This window comes from Coloeus monedula (genome assembly GCF_965178545.1).
Source record: "Coloeus monedula genome assembly, chromosome: 15".
In the NCBI taxonomy this organism is placed as follows: domain Eukaryota; kingdom Metazoa; phylum Chordata; class Aves; order Passeriformes; family Corvidae; genus Coloeus; species Coloeus monedula.
Genome location: NC_138795.1, coordinates 5,825,496 through 5,849,249, shown reverse-complemented (window position 1 = coordinate 5,849,249; position 23,754 = coordinate 5,825,496). Strand labels below are relative to the sequence as shown.

At 45.8% G+C, this 23,754-nt stretch overlaps 1 protein-coding gene across 4 annotated transcripts in view; it reads left to right on the top strand.

Moving 5' to 3' along the window:
- GRIA1 (glutamate ionotropic receptor AMPA type subunit 1) overlaps nucleotides 1-23,754 on the top strand; it is a gene marked incomplete at both ends in the record, with an annotated part of 116,887 nt that overhangs the window by 51,342 nt on the left and 41,791 nt on the right. For 2 of the 4 annotated variants that reach the window (XM_082291673.1, XM_082291674.1), the window contains 5 exons: nucleotides 4,121-4,360; nucleotides 5,708-5,892; nucleotides 10,383-10,436; nucleotides 22,105-22,266; nucleotides 23,295-23,462. In XM_082291673.1, coding sequence (XP_082147799.1) covers nucleotides 4,121-4,360; nucleotides 5,708-5,892; nucleotides 10,383-10,436; nucleotides 22,105-22,266; nucleotides 23,295-23,462 — 809 coding nt within the window. The remainder of the gene's footprint in view (nucleotides 1-4,120; nucleotides 4,361-5,707; nucleotides 5,893-10,382; nucleotides 10,437-22,104; nucleotides 22,267-23,294; nucleotides 23,463-23,754) is intronic. The other 2 variants (XM_082291676.1, XM_082291675.1) reach the window with 2 other exon arrangements.

Genomic DNA, 23,754 nt, shown 5'->3' with positions numbered 1-23,754 from the left:
GGATTAGGTCAAACCCCACTTGCAAAATACCTCTGACTCTCCTAAATGCAGAAATCAGTCTTGTTCATCTACTCACTCTGGTTAAGAGCTGCAGCCAAAAGAAAATTCCACCATGAATTTTTATAGACTCAAACCACCTCTTTTGCTTTCCTCTTCCACAGAGAAAATGTGCAATTTAAAGTTGTGAGTGTCAATGTATTTACTGATGTATTTTTCTTTTTCTTGGAAGCACCTTCAAAAGTGGCCCGAGCTGCCTCTCTTCAGCTCCCTAGAAGGTGCCCTCTCCTGTGTGTTCTTTCAGTAAAATCAGTTTTTCTCTCTGATGTACATTCTTTACCTTGAGTATTTCCATATGAAAAGAGAACTTTTGAGAAAAACTGCAGGACTAGAAATTCTAGAGTCTGTGGATTCCAAGAATGAGTGAATCACAGATGCTTTTTCCTCATCTGAATTCAACAGCTCTGCAATGGCTACCGTTCCACAGGGAGAGAGGGCAGCCTCCCCTGCTTGTTCTACCACATCAGTCACTTTTTAACTAACTTACAAACTATTTTGATTTTTGCTGTAAGTTAGAAATGTTTTTAGAGCGGTCAGATGAGTTCTCACCTCACCTGGCTGCAACAGACACTCTGCAGAGCTGTGTGCAGAAGAGCAGGTGGCTGTCACTGGATTTTCTCTCCAGCATGACAAATTACAATTTAGTTAATGCCTCTGCTTTTACCTAATTTTCCTTGTTGAACAGCACTAGAGATCTCAGGAAGAAATCCTGTGCCTGGAGAAGGAGGGATATGGGGTGTCCATGTGGCCAGGTGCAGCACACACTGGGAATGTCCCGGCCACAAATCCCAAACTGATCAATTAAACAAGACTAATCAGGGAGAACACAGTGGTAGTTGCCATGATTATCAATCGTTATGATCTGTATTTTCCAAGGGCTACTTTAGAGGGAAATTATTCTGTAATTAAGTACAAATTCAATGTAACATATGAGCACAGGTACAGCCCAGAACTGACGTTCTCTGTCCTTTCCCGCTGTGCAGCCCAGAGGCCACAAACAGCACATGCAAACAGCCACAGAACTCTGCATTTGCATCCAAGCAAACCCTCCTCACTCGTGCTCACACCCTGGGATAGGCAAACACTTACGCTGTTGGATTTCACCCAGATCTCTGCCTGCAGGAACGAGCTTGAGGTGGAGCTGTCCAAATTCAGCTGCTGGAGCTGGTCTCCAGGCTGACTGCAGCTCTCCTCTGCAGGAAAAGCTGGGCTGGGGCCAGCCAGCTGCTCACAGATAGCTGGCACAAGGCTTGGAATGGGTGATGATGTCACCAGCCAATGGACCAGGAGAGCTCAACTTCTTGGACCTTCCATTCCAGCATGATCTTCATCTCTTTTATGTTTCTTAATCTTTTCAGAAAACCATCAGTTGGAGGCTAGTGACTGCTTGTCCCTACAAAAAAAACCAGAGCTTAAAATATTTGTTTCCTCTACTTAAGGTTTACAATTCTTAGTAGTATGTTATTAGGAAGATGCACAGCAATCAAATGAGAACAGATTAACGAATTTGCTTCATAAAATGATTAAAGGAAACGTAAAGAAGTTCCAGCAATCTTTTAGTGTATTAAATAACGAGCAAGTAATTTAAGTTTTGCTGTGTAAATTCATTTGGAGCATCTGTAATTTAAAATAGCCCTGAGATTTGCATAATTTTGCAGCCGCTGCTTTTACGTTATGCCAAGTTCAGTCCCAGAAAGGTGGCTGCAGCTCTCACTCTTCATTTCTCCAGATTAACTGACACAAGAGTTTCTTTGTTTTTATTTGGGAGATAGCCCTTGGCAAGCCTTTCTTTTTTCCAAATTATCTGCCTTGTCCACAGCCCCTCTTAGCCTGCAAGTACAAAGCAAGTGAGGGTTCTTTCCAAACTTACTAATGATGAAGAGTGTTCACTCTCCCAGCTGTCTTTGGTACAATCTGTTTCAAATGCTGGCACTGATGATGTCTCAGAACAGTGTAGGAGGGATGCCTGAGCGTGACTGAGCCACAGAGTTAAAAAATTAAAATTAAAAATGATAGATTCCTTTCAAATAGAAAAGAAAATCCAAGGAAGCCATGCCTTGCCTGAAACAAAACAAACCAAGCCAACTAAGTTTATTGTCTGGATTATTAATTGTACTGGATTGTTCAGCTGTCCCGAAAATGTCTCTTTAATCATTCAGTGAGGCTGAAGCCTGGGTCCCCGGAGATCACGTTCTGATCTTCTACATATGGTATCTCGCACCGTTCATTAGACCCACTGCTCCAGTCACATGGAAACAATGCTCAGACTATTTCTATCCATATCTGCTACTTTTCTTCCTGAATGTGTCAGTCTCATGATGAGGGCAGTGACTCCAGCTGATACAGACACAATTGCTGATTGCAAAGAGAGGCACTGCTGTGAAAATAAAGAGAAGAGGGGGTTATTTCCGTCTCGCTTCGGGCTTTGTGAGGCGTCCCTGCCCTGCAGAACAGCAAATTCCCTTGTGGGAGGAAAATGCTGAGATCACAGGTGCTAATCAGTGAAAAGAGGATGAGTGACCCTGCGAACAAACAGAGGGACTGGGATGCCCAAAAACTGGGCTCAGCTCCAAGAGAAAGGAAAAAATTTCATCTGTCTTGTGAGGTTCCGTTCTCAGCTCTCAGCACCAGCACGAAGCCTGGCTGCTTCGTTTTGGGAGTGAGATGGGAGCAGGGACTTGCTTTGCACAGTGGGAAGCAGAATTTCTTGCTCTTCCCTCTGAATGTTTGGTGCTGGCAGTAGAGAAGTGAGGAACAAGGCAATCTTTTCCAGGATGGCTGCAAGACAGCCGGGATTTACTTTGGGTCCCTGCTGGAGGGACAGAGCTCGCATGGAGCCCAGCTAAGGATGCAAGAAGCTCATGCTTACGAGCCTGTCTGCAGCCACACATGCAGAAGGTTCAATTACCAGCAGAAATGAGGTCAGGGGAGTACTGAGCAGCTCAGAGCACTTGCCAGGGGACCCCAGCATGTCACATCCAACTCCTCAGCCTGCACTCGGGTGGGGAGGGCGGGCGAGTGATGTGTGAAGTGTCGAGTCAGTATAAATGTCACAGCCAAAGGTCTTCAGAGTCAGAGTGACAAGAGGAGGAGACAGGAGTGCCAAGAGTTCTGACACAGGAAAACTGCTGTCACTGCCACCACCTCCAGCTTGGAGATTTATTGATGGTAACTTGGGATGTGCCATAAACAGGGGTGATATTAAATGAGTCTGACTGTCCCAGGGGCTGAGTTTTACAACCCAAAGTGTGAACTCTGTCTACCTCACTGAGCTCCTGAGGCATTTTCCCAGCAGCTCCCACGATCTCATTAAGTGCTCTCCAGAGAAGGGCTCCACCCCAAGGGAGCCCTCCCTGCACAGCACCAGGGGCTGAGGACAGACAGACACCTGCCAGGGAACCCAGCAAACCCTCCTGGTGGAGACCTCCCAGGACACTGCTGATACCTCACTGGGCACACAGCCCTGTCTCCATGGCTTTGTGAGGAAACCAGAAGTTGTCAAAGTTGTGTTCCCAAGAACCAACACACTCCCAGTGTCAGAGGCTCCGACTCAGTGCCAGCAGCTCATGCCCCAGGACAGATCCCCCTGGAGCTGTGCTGTGACAGCGTTGAACCTTGGTGAACCTTTGCTGAGATGCCCTCTCAGAGTGGTTTCCTCACCTCCTGAGGTTAAACCCAGGGTTTCCTTCTGGAGTCGTTGTCCACAAAACTGTGCAAAGGCTTTCTTTCTGCTTTGTGAATGCATCCAGGTCTTCCGTAGACTCTTTCTGCTGAGGGGTTCCCATGTTCAGATAACCCAGAAGCAGCAAAATCTTCAGCAGAGCCCTAGGGACACTGGTTTCATTCTTCTGAGTCACTTCTGCTTATCAAAAGTAAAGCAGGTCTGTGGAGGCCACAAGCCCTGCTCTTCACAGGTTGCTTTCACCAACCCACCCCCTTGAGGGAAAATTATCTAGTCCAAAGAGAGCCCACACCTTATCTCAGGGAAATGTTTATTTTGGTGACACTGCTGAGAAACCTCCTTGAATTTCTGCCCTCACAACCTTTCTCTCTGCTCCTGCAGTCTGCTCGCAGTTCTCCAAGGGCGTCTATGCCATCTTTGGGTTTTATGAGAGGAGGACCGTCAACATGCTCACGTCTTTCTGCGGGGCTCTCCATGTCTGCTTCATAACACCGAGCTTCCCCGTCGAAACCTCCAATCAGTTTGTCCTCCAGCTCCGCCCAGAGCTCCAGGATGCCCTCATCAGCGTCATCGAGCACTACAGCTGGCAGAAGTTCGTGTATATTTATGATGCTGACCGGGGTAAGTGGCAGCTGTGTGGGAGGGGTTACCAGGCAGTTAAAGACAGTGGTCTGGAAGGAGTCTTTGCCTCCAAAATTGTGGATTGCTGGAGGTTGAGTCACCCTATGTCTTCCCTGTGCTCTGTTTTTTTCTAAATGTCCCTTTCTGCTGAAGGTGGGCATTGATCTAAATGAAGGAGCAGCCTGACCCCGTGTGTGTGTGTGTGTGTGTGTGTGTTCACGGGGTCAGGTCTGAGCTCCATCAACACCAGGGAAATACTTGATGTGCAAATGGTTTTGAATTTGAAGTGGGGAAATTGTTTCTATTCAGTAAGTCCCATATTGAACTGGTCTGTCAAACTCAAGGCCACTGAGTTCCAAGTTTACAAACATGAGCAGACACTTGCTCAGGTCTTACCTAAGCCCACAGCCAGGTGTGAAATGTGTGTTTGTGGCAGACAGCTTGGAAAACTCCAAGTTCCCTGTGTTGCTGCCTGTCAGTTTTCTATGTAAAAGAACAAAAAGCTTTGTGGGGTAGTGGAAGATATTATCTAACTTTCTAAGCCATGAACAGGGCTAGAGAGCTCATTGCTCCATGTTTCAGTTTTCCCAGCTCTCAGATGCCTTTAAAGTTCCAGGCTTAGAGGCTGCAAGCAAAGCAGACTAGTGGAGGATAGGGCAGAGGTAAGGTGATTCACATCTCTGTCTTGGAAGTTATAATTATCCCCTGAAGGGACAGGATGGGCTTTAGAGGCAAGGAGAAGGTATGAAAGCATCCCAGCTGCTTTCTGTTATCATGAGGCATGGGCATGCTGAATACCCCAAAAGGACAGAGAATTGCTGTGTGCGTCTCCTCTGGAAGGTTCTGTGTATAATTTAGGCAACATAATTCTAGAAGTAATGGTCTTCAGGTGAGATGCTGCTGAGAGAGAAGGATGCTGAGTATGACTGTGTGCTGTGGTAGCTGAGGGTGTCCCTACCCCTAGGGGCACATAGCCTAAACAGATCAAAGTCGAGAAGGAAACGATGGGTAAGAGAAATCAAGTTATTTGGGATGGGACAGACAGGGAGATGGGGATTAGAGTTCTTATCTGAATCCCACAGCAGGGCCTGATCAACGAGACTGATCTGCTGATTACAAAGGAAAATTAGGCCTGGAATCATCTGTGCTGAGACAGAAAAAGCAGGAGTCATTAATCCTAGCCCAGCTGGGTCAGATCTAGACTATTAGCTGCTCTCTGTAGTTCTGCTGCACTCTCATGACTCCGTCTCCAGCCTGGCTGGAAGCAGCTACACAGGCTGTCAGGAGGATGGAAAGATGCCATTGCACAACTAAAACCTGGCTCTCCCCCTTCTCTTCCCATCATAGGGTTGTCAGTCCTGCAGAAAGTGCTGGACACTGCAGCTGAGAAGAACTGGCAGGTGACAGCTGTCAACATCCTGACAACAACAGAGGAGGGCTACCGAATGCTCTTCCAGGAGCTGGAGAAGAAGAAAGAAAGGCTGGTGGTGGTGGACTGCGAATCTGAGAGGCTGAACATCATCCTTAACAAGGTTGTGTTGGTGTGGGCCTGCTGGGCAGGGCCTTGCACTCTGTATGGGAAGGGTTATTTCCCCTGGAGAAGTTCTCCCCATTCTTGCCTGATCCCTGTCTCCGTGTGGCTCTCGTTGGGTGTGGGGTGTGTGCCTTGCAGCTGCCGAGCTCACAGGTATTTCTCTGTTGTGTTATTGTGGGAACAGTAAAGCTGCAGGAATAGTACAAGCTCTCATGAATTCCTGCTGGGTGAGCTCCACTGTTCCAGGTTCCCTACTTGTTTGACTCCTTTGCTGAGCCCTTTACACCCCCTTACTCCCCAGCTAGTTTGCTTTGTGCTAATTCCTCCAAGCAGTGTGCACAAGATGTGGCATCTCCTGATTCTGCTGAGTCTTCCTCCAGTTTTTGAGTTAGGCTGGAGGTGTGAATTGGCACTGCCAGATTCCTGCTCCTCCAGCCTCCATGTACTGCACCAAATCCTCACACCTGCGCCAGCAGGACAGAATGATTATGGTACATCAGTGCTGAATATGGATTTCTGTGGACAGGAGACAAATACAAGCCCAGGGGCAGCAGGTTCAGTCCACGCTTCAACTCCAGCCACGATACCTTTCCCTCTCACACCTACAGCCAAGTCCTTCCCCACCACTGGAAAGGGCCCTGCAGGTGGTGCCCTGCAATTCTCACTGCTTTACTGCTCATAATCAGCTCACTCTTACTCGTGCTTCACACGTCTCCTTGTCTAAGGTACCTTTCATCTCCCGTCTCACACTTCAGCTGCTCCCCATCTGGGACAGGGACTGATGTTTCACCAGATGCACAGCTCAGTGACGAGCTCAATCCATCCTTGCTGGATGCCTCTGCGTGCTCCTCTGTTATGTATAATAACAAAGCAGAGAGCAGGTTGTGACCTCAAAGCAAAGGTCACGTTCATGAAAGAGAAAACAGATTACTCCAGAGCACAAAACCTTCTCTCTGACCATGGAGCAGCTGCAGTTGAACAAAATTTTGGACAAGACCTAGGCAGTGAATTTGACTTTTCCATCGGGTATATCAAATTTCTAGGATTAGTAGTGTTGGGTTTTTAAGCCTGGTTTGTCTAACAGTGTTAAGTTGTATAGTCAAATATTATCTAGTCTTCTTGATATAAACAGGAAAATAAGTCTTACTTAAAAATTTCTTCACATAACTGGAGGAAGAGTTAAACCTAAATATAGGAAAAGCAATTTGTAAGAGCACTAAAAATCCAGATACCGTGATTATTTGTTTTGCAATGCTATAAAAATATCAGTTCCTAGGGAGAAGAGGGACAAAGCTGTGTTTTACTACAGAAAATACAGAGCAATTCCAGCAGATGTCTGTGCCTGGGAGGCAACACTCCAGTGAGGGATAGGGCTGTGAACAACTTTTTCAGGCCTGTGTAGTCCATTTGCATCCTTTTTTGCATTCTTGCTCCAAGTCCACCGGGATTTCTGAGAGCAGAGGTAGTTGTCCCAGTGTGAGAAGGTGATGCCAGGTTTTTCATGGTGTACAGGTGACTGGAGGGATTCAAAGACAGTGTTCAGCTCATTATCAAGTGAAATTCAGCTGGGACTGTACCTTGGGCTGTAACTTGGGCTGCTGGCCGATCTCTCAGCTCACCACACCAGCAGCCTCTGTGGGAATGTCACTGTGCTGTTTGCCCTGTGCCTCTGACTGTTAGAGCTGTTCCAAGAGCTGCCTCAGCCTCTTGGGGACATTTCAATGCATTTGTCTTCTTCCCTGACAAGCCAGTCTCTGTCTCTCGGTGGCAGTGGGTTTGTGCTCCACGGTGAGCAGGAGAGCCTGGGATGGCTGTTCAGCATCTGTGCCTCCCACACCCACACTGCTGCTTGCACAGACTTTTCATTTTTCCTCCACACACAAAACACAAATAACACCGGTGGCTCCAGCAAGGCTCCAGCCCTCGCGCTGCCGTGACCGCAGCTGTGGAGGAGCCAGTGCTTCGTGTGTTAAAAATGACCTGGTTTCTCTCTGGGAGATTTCTCTGTGTCATGTCTCAAGGGTTTGATTTATCTTTGCCAAGGTACCTGTCATTTGTGAGCCAGGCTTTGGCTCAGGGCAGGTTGCCGTGGGGTTGTGCTGTGTAGCCTTAATGGGATAAGTACGTGGTGGGTTGTGTTCCATCAAAGCCCTCTGTTCTTTCTTCCTTGTCTCTCATTAAAATGAGTAACTGGAATTTCTACTTTGCCAGTGTTTCACTCTGAGAGGATTTCTCTCTAATAGATGTCAAACTTGCCCATTAAGAAGTGGGTAATGAAACCTAGGTGGCCCAAGTGAGCAATCAGCATGCAGCCCAGCACAGCCTCTCACCACAGTCAGGAGAAGTGATAAATGCTATTATAACCTCAGCTTGCTACTGCTGTCCGGACACATTAGGACTGAGCAAGCATTTTAAAATAAATTAAGATCACAAATAACTGTGTAAAACACAGGAAACGAGCCTCATAATTCAGGTGGATGGGCTGCAAGATTAACAGCTCAGGGAGAGCTGGATGGCAGCCCTCTCCGGTTCATCGGCTCTGACACCTCATAAAATAACAGAGGAGAGTTTGGGCTGAAGGAGCCAATGCCAGCTATTGTTGACACTGGAGAAAAGGGGAATTGGATCATAATTCTTAGACATCCCAGTGCAGCAGAGATTCTCCTTCCTCCTACAAGGTCTGGGACTTACTGCAAAGGTCACTCTCAGCTGATGAATGAAAAGGGGGCAAGTTTGGTCTGGTTTTGCTTCTTGGATCTGGCAGTGGAAGATACTCAGAAAACCACCCAAAATGAGGTGTATATCTTCATAGCTTTAGGTAGACAGAGGTTTTTTCTGAGAGCTCCAGACACCTCAGCAGAAGCCACACTGAGGGATCCTGTGCAGGGAGTCCCAGGGCAGTGAAGCTGGTGGAGCTGGCATTGGCTGTGCAAGGAACTGCTTCTAAATGAAGCCTTCATTGGAGTTAATTGCCACCACCACGTTAATGGTGAGAACCAGATGAGTTTTATTATGCATACAAGAGTACTTCATCAGAGAAGGGCTAAGGCAGATGAACCAGTTGCAGAGAGCAAGTGTCAGCTCATTTATAATCCACTTGGAAATCCCTAAATGACTGCTCATGATAATCTGGGAGTGCTGTCCCATGGGGAGGATCAGTCTCTGCCCTTATCTGACATTTCTCAAGTACCTGCTGCCAGCCTGGTATCAGAGAGGAGTCCTGGGTAGACTGATTCTGGTTGAATCCAACACAGCAGTGCTCTTGTGATCATTCTGGCTATGAGGATCTTTCTGGCCTCACTGCAGTTTGTGCAGATTTTTCTGAGCATTGGCAATGCAGGCAGCAATTCAGAATCAATTCTTATGACAATGGAAATAAGAGGTAGTGTTGCCAGCCATAAAACCTAATGGAAACAGCAGAGTTCTCTCAGAAACTGGCAAATCTTGTGTTTGTACAGGCTTTGAGGGCATGTTGGTTTGGGCCTTTTTTTTCCACTTTCTTCCTTCTGTGTGTAGAGTGGCTCAAATGCAGATGGTATCTGACTCTAGTAAACTAGTAAGAATTTAATAGTGCTGCTGGAAATCAATAGAGTGGAATTTCAATGAAAAAATGGAGTCAGCGATAACAATAGATTTTTTAGCTGTATTCTTTCTGTACCCTTTTTAAATCGAGGGAGAAAAAGACACGGGCCATCTGATAAGTGTCTCTGTTCCCCTCAGTTACAGGCAAATCTGCAACAGGTGGAAAGGGAAAAAGAAACTCTTCCAGTTAACATAGAAAAACTCCGTTGTTACGGATTGGTAAGCAATTGTGTTGATAAAAGGAAATAAAAACCTGACTCTGCAGCATCAGGGAGAAAGGAATAAGTGGCAAAGCACATACGTTTGTACACCATGCATATGAATATATGAATTATCTCCGTGAACATGCAGGGGAATCCTCTGTGGCTTGCCCAGACAGCTTCATTCTGTGGTTTGAAGCTACACTGATGCACTAAAGCAGAAACATTTACCCATAGCCTAAACTTCCAGCCACCTCTCCCAGGCAGGTGTTTGCAGCAGGGACTGGAGCTTGAAGGTTGTGCAAGATTGCTCTCTAGTCTTGCTTGATGTGTCAGTTGCGTTCATGGGAAACGTGGGCTCCAACTCCCCATTTGTTCCTTTGGTATCTGAAATACAAATCTCATTAAGGCTTTTTGTTGTTTTCCCCCAAGCCCATAGGAAACAGGTTGGTTTGGTGATTTTCTTTCCCTGCCTGTACAAAGTTCTTGGGGATCTTGTCCTGTCTAATTCCAGACTTGCTGCTCAGATATCATGTGTGACACTCTGTCCAACCTCTAATAAGATCGTGAATTTTCTTTTGCTGTGTCTTCCTGCTCCCAGCTGAATAGTCTCAGCAAGGAAAAATAAGAGTGAGAAAGGGCAGATAACTGAAGTTCTTCTTCCTTAGTTGATCTTTGCTAATTAGCCTTGATTTTTATCTTGCAGATCATCAAGCTTGAAAAAAATGGGAATGGGTACCACTACATTCTGGCAAATATGGTGAGTTACCCTACTTGGTGGGGTTTTTTCTATCTCAGAGTTTTGTAAAGCACTATATTCATAATTACTGAGCTGCACACCCTTTTTGTCATCCACCATTTAGGTTAAAAAAAAAAAAAAATCAAAGTCTTTTGTTATGTTCTCCTTGTGGAGTTTTCTCTCTTGAGGCAGCAAGATTATCTGCAGGGTATCTCCAAGTGTGCTGGAGTTTTGTGGTGGTTTGACCTTGGCTGGATGACAGATGCCCACCAAAGACATTTTATCACTCCCCCTTGGTGCTAAATGAAATCTGACTGTCATGGCTTTAGGGAAAGGTCTGGATGCAAAGACTTCTTTAAGGAAAGGATTCTCCCTGTAATGCAGGAAGGTGCTGCCTGAGGACACAACAGTGTTGGGCAGTGGCAGGACCATCTTCCTGGAGCAAGTCTCACAGGAGGATGGAAAATCTCTTTGCAAAGGGAGATTTGGAGAGAGGTAAGAGAGAGAAATGGAGGTTTTCCACAGCAGAGCTCCTACCCTCTCCTCCCCAAATGTATCCATCCATCCAGGAGGATGCACAGCAGAGGATGGGCTGGTGTTGGCAGTCTGGGGCTGAGACTGCTCGCCCTTGGACTCCTGTGTCCATGTGGGGTGAGCCATGTGCAGGCTCTGGACTTGTTCTTTCAGCACAGAGCTGCATCTGGGAGATAGCACGTCAGCCCTGGGGTAATTAAACTTTAAACTACCAATTAGTCAAGCAGTTTCTGCCCTTCTCCTTTTCTCAGTCCCAAGATAACTCTGTCATTTACCAGGCAAAAATGGCCACATCATTACCCTGCAGTGCCCTGTACTGACCCTGCACCCTGTGCTAGCTGCCTACCGTGTAATTACAGAGATAAAAATGTTACCTTGTGCAGGGGGAGACATGCAAAATCATAGAGCAGCCAATAACTTCAGTTGCTAATTTTTTTAAAAAAATATTATTTGCTGTAACCCAGGTCCTGGATGTTTATGAAAGTCCCTTCATTAAAGTTAAGTAGGGAAGTGAGCTGGAGTCACTGGAGTGAGTGTGTCTATGCAATTTTACGTACACCCACGTGGAAGGCTGAATGAGAGTATCACCTCTTCTCTCTGCACAGTTTCATAAGGATAAATATGTGCAAGGCATGAGGTGAACTAACACTCAGGTGTAGGAGATTTGAAGGACATTTCCCTCTGTCTTAGGATACCATGCTCTCCCAATTTCACCCAGACAAAGTACACTTGTCCCATCTTTAATGTGTTTTCTCAGCCTTTGCACAAATGCTGAGAGGACAGAGCTGGCTGGAAGAGGTTGCATACTCAGCCAACATGGGTTATAAATAATTAACTCGGAGCAAAATGCTTTTCATTTCCCCAACCCCTCTGCAGGGAGATTTTGCCTCCACTGCAGCTCAGTGGACTGGGCTCTGGGTCCCAGAGTGACAGGACCAGCAGAACTCACTGGTGTGCTTTTCAAGCAGCTTGGATTCAGGGGAAAAGAAACAGCGTGAAAGAAATTCAAGCTTTACTTTTGGTCTTTCCTGTCCCTTAAAACCCAGCATCACGGAAGAGCCAAAAACCAGAGAGAGGAATATTTTTAAAAAGAAAAAGAAAAGAATAGGAGATAGTCAGACAACACAGGAAAACTATTTTAAAAAAGTCCTGGCACCCCTCAAGGTTAAGAAGGTCCTTTCCAGGGCAAAAAATCATGGGCAAGTTCAGACACCAGAAGCCAAATCAGTTCTTGTGATGTGCTGCACCCACACAAGAGCTACAGGATAATGGGTTTAGTAAGGAGAATGACAAAAAGGACCTGAAGATCCCTTGTTTCTGAGACTACAGGGCAGCAAGGAGGGACAGCAAACCTCCCTCTGTGGGGATAGCCAGGGATTTTATAAGAGATGGCAGAAGATGGCGTCTGGCAGGGCTAAACCTTGGTGCGAATGCTCTGATCCAAGAGATAACAGTAGGTTTAACCCTCTTCTGAGGACACCTCATCTCTGGATTAGAGCCTTCAGAGGGTGTAGCGTGCTGTAATCTATTCTCACTGACTCACACACGTAGTGGTAGACCTTAACCACCCCGTATTTTTCCCTGTAGACATGTCCCAGGATGACAGGGCGTGCGTTGCCCACACACACTCGTACCCTCGTGCGCGCCCGCGTGCCTGGAAAACAGCCCTGCCTTGGGGAAGTGGCTCATTCTGGAGCACTGAGTCGTCAGAGAATAAATTAAGAGCTAAAACCTGGAAGTGCTTGGTTTCCAAACGGGTTATTTTTTGTACCTTACGCTGGCTGAGGCAGTCCTGAGTTTAGGACTCTCACCCTGTGTGAAGATGAGGTCAAGGGAATCCTCAGCTGGTTTGTAGCCACCAAGTTTCCTGCACTATCTGGTGCCAGGGGGTGAATTCTCAACACCTGCCTTTTGCCTAACCTACTTGGGCATGGAAAAATGGGGACACAGTTATGGAAGTGACACACTGGAAGCAAACATTGGGAAACATTTCTGCATAACCCCACTTAAATCCTTGGTTTTAGCTATATGCTTGTGCAGAGCTATACACAGCCAAAATCCAAGCAGCAGCAGCAGCACACCACTGCCCAGTTGCAGCAGCTTCAACCTGGTGCTCCATCATGAATGAAAAACAGCATTGCACAGGCTGAATAAGGTCTAAAAAAAATCATCCATAGGCACATTTTGGAATGGAGGAATTCCCTGCCTGGCCACAGCCAATCCATGAGCAAAGAGGCACTGCCTTGCACTAACCTTGCTGTGTGTTTGCCCAGCAGTTGCTCTGGGTGAGCTGTAGTAAAGTACTGAGCAGAATTTGACAGCAGCAAGTCAAAGCTGGTATTTCCTAGCAGGAACAGCTTTCTTTTTCAGTGAAATTGCTGTTGCCAAGGTGAGACAATATTATTTCTGTGTTCACAAACAAAATGAAACCATTCTGCACCTTAGGCCATGGGCGAACATCCTTCTCTCAACCTGCTACGCCTGCTAAAGACACAACCTGTCTTGTCTGCCCACCCCTGCCCATCCCACAAAGGTTTGACTGCAACATTCCTGTCAGGGAAAGGGTTTCTGTTGGCATCCCTGCCTTGCCTTGAGCCAAATTTGGCACTGTTCATGGCTTTTGCACACTGATGAAATCCTGGTCTTCAACCAGTACCCATCAGAGTTACCCCAGTTAGCTTTTACCAGAGCTAACCTGGATATTTGTCAGGTGCACTGGCACTGGAGGTTTGCAGTCATCTCTCTCTCTCTTTCCCTCTGCTCCCCTCTGGAATTCAAAGAGATTTGGCAACTTTAAGAAGTGTTTGTTTTTGTGAGTCTTATTTTTCTAAGCTTTGTTCTCAGCCTTTGAGATCATCAGTTCTAGCAACCACAAAGGGGAAAAAAAATACAGTCAATACTATCAGAGGAACAAGCTTAGAAACTTCTGGGATTCCTTTCTTTTGATGTTCAGGCGTTTTGCCCGTAACCTTGGCTTTGTGGATCTGTTTGTCCTACGCCATGGATGTGAGCTGACTACTGTCAGTAGTGGGAGAGCACCAGCTCTCTTGGGCAGAGAAAAATCTTTGTCATTAAATAAGTGACATTCGTATGACCTGTCTTTAAAGGGAAAGTATGAAAGACAGCTGCCACATGCAGTGTTTTAGCCTCTTTTTTCTTTCCTGATGCATTAGTCCAGGTTGGTCTTTTAGCAAATGCTCTTTTATTTGAAGATGAATAGATAAGTGTATGAGATTGCTGATGGCAGGGGTAGCAGGGAAAAGTAAAGATAAAAACGGTGTTGATTAGCAAAGGTAAGCACTATTCCCTGTGCCATTCTACATCAGCCTGTGTCAGCACTGAGTTAGGCCAGGGGCAGTTTCCCTTTGCTGGCAGTTGTGCTGCTGGTGGAGGTTACCAGAGATGCCTTAAGGAACCTAGAAATAAAACAACACACTTTTGAGATAATATTTGTACAGGAGGTACTGGAAAGGTTGGTCTTTATTGGAGGCCTCCAGGGACAGATATGGAAAATGTCCACAAAAAGGCCACCACCCCACGGGGTGAATACAGTGTTATAAGCTTAGCAAATTAGTGTAATTGACAAAAATCACCAATTAGGAGCAAAAGAGGTGATGCAATTTCCCCTGGTTCAACCTTCTCTAAATCCACCCCCCCTCAGATGGAAACTAAACTTTGTTTATGAAAATGCGCCTTGAAGAGCTGTTTTTTTCCCAGAAAGGACCAAGATAGGATTGGGGCTTTGGAATGTGTTTTGTCTCTCTGCCTAGGGAAAACGTAGGGAAAAGTACTGGGAAAATTAGCCAGGGATACAGCAATAGGCTGTGGAGAACACATAAAAGAAAAAAAGCAAAAATCATTTGGCATCATTTCCCCCAGCTCAGCAGCTTTGTCAGCAGAGTGGCCTGTGCAGGAGTCACACAGATGTGCTGGGTTGATCCAGTTCTGACCTCTGGGCTGGATGGGCAGCTTTGATTTTTTGTAGACAAAACACAGAAGGAAGAACTTCTGCACCAGCAGGGCTGAGACTCAGCCATGTGAGACCAACACCAGGTGCAGAGAGTGAAGAGAAACCCTCCTGAACTGGCCATCCACAGGCAGAGAGCAACTCCCCTAAAGCAGTGCAGGACACCCACACCTGCAGCATGTGCTGTGGCTGTGTGGGGAGGGTCTGTGCTGCCCAAGCAAGGCTGTACCTGCCCAGCACAGTGTGACCTGTGGCACTGGCCAGGTGTTGATGGCTCTATTCCCTGGAACTAAAATGTTGTGGTTCTGTCTCCCATCACCTTGAAAGATGCCACATTTATCTGAGTCCCCCTCAGTTCTTAATGCTGTCTCCTGGCCCCTGAAGCGCTGCTGACTGGTGGCACAAACAAGGTCAGCAATGCCCAGGTGTGCATCACTCACTGATTTGATATCCTGTTCTGTGGAGTTTCCAGAAGGATGTGTACAGCATCTCCTTGTCCTGGCAAGATCTCAAGATGCCTGGTCTTGCAAAAATAATGTTTTTCTATTGGAAAAAGATGTCCTAAGTTATTTTAAGGTTCTAAAATTATGCCTGTTAGACCTTTCTTCCTCCTGAGAGGCTGGTGCAAGTGGGCTCATGAGAAAAATTCATTTTCAGTGCAGAGAAAGACAATATAACATATCAGTGAAACTTCTGCATTTCACTTCCAAACAGCTTTTCTGTCCCAATTCAAAAATTATCCAGCAGAAGAACCCCATATAACATTATCTCATCTGAATTACTGGTAGTAAAAGACACAGCAGTGCCCTGAATTAATTTTTGCTTGAACTAGAGCGTCTCATGTATGAGAAAATTATCTGGTTTGATACAAAAATTGCCCACACAGAAGAATATGAACAGCAACCTTGGGAGGATTTTTGCAATAGTTAATGAGGGCTCAAAACCATGAGTGACTTACTGTGGCTTAAAAAAATCAGAGCATCAGGTGAGTAATTGACAGGTTATATTACAGCTGTTGGAAGGAAAATAGTGTTTGCTTAAATTTCAGCAAAATGGTGTTAAACTAACAGGTTTCCTCAGCCATTTGCAGTCTCCTAATCCATTACCCCAGCTCAACTGGCAAGTGGTGATGTGTGAATCCATAGAATCTGCCTCATGGTGACTTCATTTGCACTGTTTTCTAGTCAGAACATGCTTAGCTTCAGCTTCTTCCACCAGATTTATGCTTCTGTTTGCTAGACAAATATTCCATTACCGATGTTTTGGTCCTTGTAAACTGTGATCAGGTCATCCCTTAATCATATCTTTGATTGAATTCATGGCATCTGCCACTGCACGGCACATTTCCCAAACCTTTAAATCAGTTTATGCGCTGAAAGCTCTCTAATGCACAAACATCCACCTAGAACATCTCTTCCCCTGCCTGGACTGAGCCTTCTGACAAGATGTGTATGGTCATTTATATCCAGAATGAGCTGCAGCTGCAGGACTGGGCAAATAATATCACAAGGAAAATCTGCAGAGCTGCACCAAGGAAAAATTGCTGTTCATCTCCCATCCCTTGTTCTTGAAGTCTGGATTCTCACCTCACTCGGTTTGTGTTGTATCTATAGTCAGGACAAAACACACTCATGGAGCTGCAGGGTTGGGGAGCTGTCTGATAGTGCCCCGTTCTCCTGTCTTTCTTTTCCCTTTCTTCACTTGCTTCTAAGTTACTGTGAGGGCTCACAAGTTTTGCTGCCACAATGGGACTTGACATATTAATAACTCTGCAGAGGAGAAGAAGCCCTCTCCCATTGGAAGGCACACTGGAATGAGACTGGAGCAGATGGGCTCTTTTTTGACATAACCCTCCTTATTAATACACAGTGATGGGAGTGAGGAATGATGCTTCACTGGAGAAGTCAAGCTTGAAGATAATTTGGTATATTAGAGATGCTCCGTCTGGAAACACTCGATTTCTTGCTCCCTGCAGTAAGTCACTGGCATACCTTGGAATGACAGGAGCCACTTTGTATTCACTCAGCTGATCTACAGCCATTCAGAAGCAAAAATTTTGCTTTGCAAAGTTTCTTATAATCATAAAATCTGCTACGAGGAAGTAGTCTGGCATTGCAAGTCATGCATTTAAACAGAGCTGGGCCAGTTTCCCGATGCTGCCACAGGTTTCTGTGGCACCCACCCAAGCTCAGGATGAATTGTTTAAATGCTTTTGGCTTGAAAAGGAGTATTTCAGTGTGCAACCTATTAAAGAAAAGAAAAAGCAGACTCTAGTCTCTTCATCCTGGGCAGAAAGGGACTTAAAAACCTAATGCTCCTCCCTGGGATGAGGGGACTCTGTTAGCTTCAGCCAACAAACCTTCTCCAGGCAATTCAGGAGAAAGGGGTGTTTTTCCCTCTCCTCATTCAAAACTGAGTTTGCCAGGCTCAGGGGGAGAACTGGAGAGCTCAGAAGATGCAGCAAGAGGAGAGAAAACAACACTGTTTCTCAGGAACATGCCTGTCTTCAAGGAGACTCTCTAAGGTCCTTTCTCCCAGGAAAAGAGGAGGTTTGGAGCACAGGCAGGGAGGTTTTCGACTGGGCTGCGGGGTGGTTTTGAGCTGCTAAGCCACAGCTTGCCCAGAGCTCAGCCCGTGCTCCTGCTCCTGCAGCTTCAAAGGCACCACAGGAGGCACCTGCAGGGAAAGGGCCAGCAATTAATGGGAGCTCAGTGAAGTACAAAGAGAATCTGGAGGGGTGGGGCAGTGGCTGGCTGCCTCTCGATGTCTGGGTGCATTCCCGTGGGCTGGCACAGTGTCCCACATGCAGCTGTGCCACCAAGTGTCATCAGTGTGCAGAGGGAGGCAGAGGTTTAGGACGGTGAGGCAGTGAAATATGAGGGTGGAAGGAGAGATGCAGGGAAGTCAGTGATGCTGGCAGATTTGAGGAGGGATGCCCAAAGGGATGAGGCTTTCCCTACACCGGGAGCTAGCTGCCTGCACTGCCCACTCAGTGTTCTGGCTCCTCACAGTGTCCAGGGTATAAATTAGGAGCTGGTTCATTTCTGGAGGGACTTTCTTTTCAAGGCAGATCATCCGTGGACCACTTAATCAAGATGGATTCATGAGGCCCATTTCAAGTCATCAGTCTTCCTGCATTATGCATTTCCTTTGATGATTGAGCCCACAAGCAGTGGAGAGGAATATAAATGTGTGACCTGCTGATTCCTCTCCCAGCAACCAAGGCAGCAAATGGGACAGTAAAACAACCTTTGGCTGAAAACTGCTTTCAGTTTAAGAACAGCATAAAGAGCAGATGCATCAAGGAAAGCACAAGGAGGAAAAACCCCTTTCCAGTACTGTTTTCTATTTGAAGCCACAAAGGTCTGTAATAGCTGCCCATATTATTTCCTCACAGCAGCACGCTGCACATAATTGCTCTGTGAGGTTCATAAATGCAGAGAGGAGCCCATGGTATGGGCTAAAGAGCAAGTTCCCTCCTTTGAACCCAGCCTGACTGCTGCTGGAACAGTGTGATGCAGATGCTGTGAGTCAGAGCAGGCTGGAGGAGGGAGCTGCCTCAGCCCATCAGCACGATGGGACCAGATTTTTTGTGGTTTATTGTCAGCCTGCTCATTCTGTGGCATTTGGAGAGAGCCAGGCATTTTCCAGGCATGGACAAGGCTGGAGGCCACATTCTCTGATTTGCTGAGGTGGTTTTGTGAAGTGAATTTAAGTCAAAGGGACAGCTGATCCTGCCGTAGGGTGGCTGATGGGGTGTCCCTTCCAGCCTGGTTGTGATGGCTCCCAGGGATAGCTGTGCCTGCAGGAGTGTTGTCTCCCCTGCAGTACATCCTGGCACTGGCCCTGCTGCTCTGTGCTGCCTCTGGGTCCCTCTGGGGCTGCTCTTCCAGGGACACCGGAGTGTGAGTTCCCTTATTGCTCCTCTTCCTCCCGAGGGGATGGTCAGTGCTGTGTGGGGAGGTGAAGCCTGATGCCTGCATGTCCCACAGCTACATCCCAAATGCGTCAGGTGTCAAGAGCTTGAAGCAAGTCACGTACAGCCACATTCCAGGGACTCAGCTCATTTCCCTGACCTGTGCTCCAGACATGGCTGCAGAGTGGGTTTTTTCCAGTATTCCTTGGCAAATTTTAGAAACAGTTTCAAAACCATTTGATCACTTCCATGGGACCGCATGGAGTGCATCCTTCCAGCACTGTTCACTTCTTGCTGTGCTTGGTTGGATGATAGAGAGAAGCATTTCTGGGCTAGTTCTTTCCCAAACTGGTTGATGCTAAACATATTGCTGCAAAAGCACAGCTGCTGCCCCTTAGTCATGGGTTCCACTCTTTCCTTAGCCAAGTTTTAAGAATTTATTTTCTGTTTCCCAAATATGGCCAGTTGAAAACTAAATAAAAGATCTTTTTTTTTTTTTTTTTTTTTTGCAATATGTGTCTATAGTTAGTACAAAGTGACAGATGATTGATGATTTCTTTAGTTGCAAATACTGTAATTCTCCTGTTCTCCTGTTTCCTACAAGCACTGACTGATATTCCAGAAGGGCACATAAGCATATTGAATTCCTGCTGCCACTTTGTCAATAGAAGCATTTTCAAAAACCAGTTTGTATAACATTTGATGGCTTTCTGTTTATGTTTGCTAGCAAGAATTCACCTGCTCTGGGAATTATTTTCTAAAATATTTTGACTTCTGGATTTCCCTGTTCATTGACTCTCATGTTCCCCAGACCTGCTCTGAGCAGATTTCAGTGGTGTGGTGATTAAAATTCCTTTGTAATTAGGAGCATTCCTATGATGTCCTTGTAATGGGGCATGTGGAGGAGGGATAACAGGTGAAAACAATTATTTCAGCCATTGATAGCAGCCAAAATGCAAAGATGTCTTCAAGGTTAATGATGTCCTCTATGGTCCCAACTGCCTTAAATGACTGGAAAATCTTCAGAGGTCTCCACACTTTTTAAAGAACCTGAATGATGTCAAAAATCAGTGGGGAAAAATTAGTACAATCTTCAGGAAGAAATAATTCCTTTCATCTATTCAGATTATTTTAAAATTTTATGCAAGATGAATCCCAGTGAATATTGTTGAATATTTGCTTCAGTTTCAGAATGGTTTTGTTTGGGGAAAACAGTAAAATGCAGTGGTTTCAACCAGTACTGTCTCATCACTGCTGTCATAACATTTTTTTTGACTTTTCCTCTTTAAATCTGCATTCTGAGGGGACTTAATACACCAGACAGCTTATTCATACTCTGCAGTGAACTTGGACTTTTCTTCATGCCTTTGTAGGTCTCCCAAAGAGGAGCTGGTTGCACAAACTTCAAATTACTCTGCAGTAACTTCTTTTGACAGATCTTTTTCCCCTGAGTACCTCCCAGGAGCAAAATGCCAGTGTAATTTGGTCCTGGCCATGAATAACCAGTTGGCAACCTGTGAGGTCCCTCTTACTGAACCTTAGGAGCTCTACGTGTCAAAAACCACTTGGCCTGAAACGCATTAAGATGTCAGGGACAATTATCCTGCTGCATTTCCTGTTCATTAATCACAGCTCTGGCTTTCTGAAACCCCTACGCCAGCAATTACAAACAAGATTGATGTGGGTTTAACCAGCATTCTGAGGAGTATGTACACACAAAATACCACTTTTTTTCTCTTAACCTAAATCACTGTACTTTGAGGCAAAACAAGCCATCTATTTAGAGCATCTGCACACCAGTATCCCATCCTCAGCCTTGTAAGTGGATGCCAAATTGCCTACAAAATGCTGGAAGAAAAAGTGTGAAAGACTTTAAAGTAGTTTTTGAGTCACTTATGACTCCCTCAGTCTGACGCTGATGTGAGAGGGCAATTTAGTCTTTTCCTGGCAAGGTCTGTTCCCAAAACAGGTTTACATCTAATGGTTCAATCCTGACTTTGAGAGTTGATCAGCTAATTGGCTCCCTCAGCCTGTGAACAGAGAGCATCATTTTGGGAACCTGATTGGTGTTTCCTGGAAATGATGTAACTTGGCTTTTTTAGCTCACACCATCGTGGTGTGTCTGAGAACAAGCAAGGGGGAGAAACCCAGGGGAAGGCTGAGGAGGAGCCCTTAGAGAACACCCAGCAGCAGGGCAGGGAGAGGGCAGAGCTCAAACCAGCTCCTCTGCTGCTCAAGTGATTGCATTGTGGCAGTCCTCCCGTTCATCTCCCCTCATGCATTATGGCTGCTGGTGGTGCCAGTGCAAATAATTGACTGCATCTCTTGTGCTTGTATTCCTAAAGAAAAAAAGCATCAGACCTCAGCCTGTCCCACACACAGTGGGAGGGCACAGCCCCTGTCCAAGCACCTCTGCAAGGAGCCACAGCGAACAGTTCTGCACAGCAGCAGTGCTGCAGGGTTGGGATGGAAGCTGGGACACCAAGAAATGACCCCTTTCTCTGCATTGCAGTATGTCTCTAATTAATTTTTCACCTCTGACTCAAGGGGGTGACTGATTCTGCAATGCTGCCCCAGTCAATACACACATGTATTTTCACATGTGTTCATCCCATGCAGCGAGCGAGAGGTAGACAAGAACAATGAGAAAATGAAAGAAATGTATTTCATTCGTAACCTGAAGTCTAAAAAAAGCACCTTTTTTTCTCCCAAATTAGCAAATTCTATAAACTGGCTTTTCTAGTAGCAAGACTCCTTTAACAAGCTGACCAACCACTTCCTTCCTGATCTGCTGAAAGTTCATTGTTCAGGATTTGTTTTTCCCTATAAACTGTGATTTGAAAAGAAGTAGCCTATCCAGTGGTGACTGAGTCCATAAAAGTTAGGGCTGGGTGAACAATTCTGTATAAAATTTAGAGCTGGGTGACAAATACTTTCTAATATATTTTACAAATTTTGTTCATTTCATCCAGCATTATTCAGGATATATTTTTCCATTACTCTGCTAGCTTTCTTGCAAGTGAGCTGTTGTTAATATGATTCTTTGTCTCCCTGGGTGGTAACTGCAGGATATGGCCAGCTCAGAGTCTGTGAGAAAAGCAAGTTCACACCATGGTCAGGGAACTGGTTCCTCTCTTGAGTCAGACATTTCCTTCCAGAGGAAGGATATTTTTCCTGAGCTGTCTGCCACATCCATACATAGGCAGAATTCCTCTTACCCACCCAGAGATGTCTTTCTCCAATGAACTTCTCCTCTTTCTCTCCTGTACCAGGGATTCATGGACATTGACCTGACCAAATTCAGGGAGAGTGGAGCCAATGTCACTGGCTTCCAGCTGGTGAATTACACAGATACTGTTCCTGCCAGGATCATGCAACAGTGGAGGAATAATGATGCCAGAGAGCATCCACGTGTGGACTGGAAGAGGCCAAAGGCAAGTGGTATAAAAAAAACCCATTAAATTTGGGGCCATCTGGCTCAGTTCAAGTTATGCTCACCTCTTTGTGATCACACATGGCTCTTTATTCTCACTTGAGAAACTCTCAATATAATTATGAACATTACCTGTTCCAGGTGCCTTAATGTTGTCTGAATTTTACCAGGCTGCAGTTACTACCTCCTAAGAAATACACAATTTCATGTATTCACTTGGTCTGTGAATTTTCACCCCCTCAAAGCTAAGAATTAAATATCTCATAATGTTCAGTATATAAAAAACGAAAAGCCTCATTAAATCCTTAACCTTTGGCTTGTTTACAAGACATCCAGTGATAATAAAGTCTTTCCAGATGTTCTTTTTGAGCATTTCAAATCAGTGTGTACAACAGAAGGGAAAAGTATTTTAATTGCTAACACAGAAGGCCCTGAAGCTGTAGAGGGATGGGTGGAGGGAGAGGTTGTTTTTTTCTCTTTAATATTTGAAAACAAATTCATTTGTGACAAACACTCTGCAATAGAAATGTTAACTTTGGAATTAGTTCAGGAAAGTTGAAAACAACTAAATCATAGAAAAAAGAGTTAATGCTAATGGTTCTTGCCAAGAGTTTTGCACTGGTTTCTGTACTAGTTTCTGCTTGAATAAACTCATCTTTTGCAGAATTCTTGCCAATTGAGATGGAATTTTCTGGTCTCCATCCGTGACCAGAAAAAGTCCCCTGTTTCTTGATTTCACTTAGCTCACATTTACACAGGATAATGTATTCTTTAAAAGTTCAGGTCAATGCTTCTAATTAAACTCAAAGACTTGTAACAGGTGAATGACTTTTAGGGCTGATTCTTCTGCAGGGAGTGAAATCAGGAGCTTCTTCATCTCCCGGCTGTGAAAGTTGGCTTCAACTTTTAGGAGTCAACAGGGCAGTGGAGATTACAGGGAGCAAGATGCTGCTGAAACTTCATAGACAGGAGGATGAGGACAGAGCAGGTCATCTGGGAAGTCACCCTGGGTTACGTTTCTCTTTGCAGTACACGTCGGCCCTCACGTACGACGGGGTGCGGGTGATGGCCGAGGCCTTCCAGAACCTCCGGCGGCAGCGCATCGACATCTCCCGCCGCGGCAACGCCGGCGACTGCCTCGCCAACCCCGCCGTGCCCTGGGGACAAGGCATCGACATCCAGAGAGCCCTGCAGCAGGTTTGGAACCCAGGCTGGCTTGGGTGTGCTGAGAGCATGGCTGAGCACAGCCTGAGGGCGGGGGAGGACGGGTGGGCAGTGGCAGAAGCACCGACACAAATCCCTTGGGATGAGGAACTGATCCTTCCAGAGCAGAGACAGGTCTGGAAAGCAAAGTGCTTTTCCTGGTCCTTGCCTGTTTTAACTTCTGCCGTTATGGGATGGAAAATCCAAAATATTATCCCATAAAATCAAGGGTTCCTATTGTATCTTCCCCTCCCGAAGACACAGACCTGCTCAGACCGTATTTTTT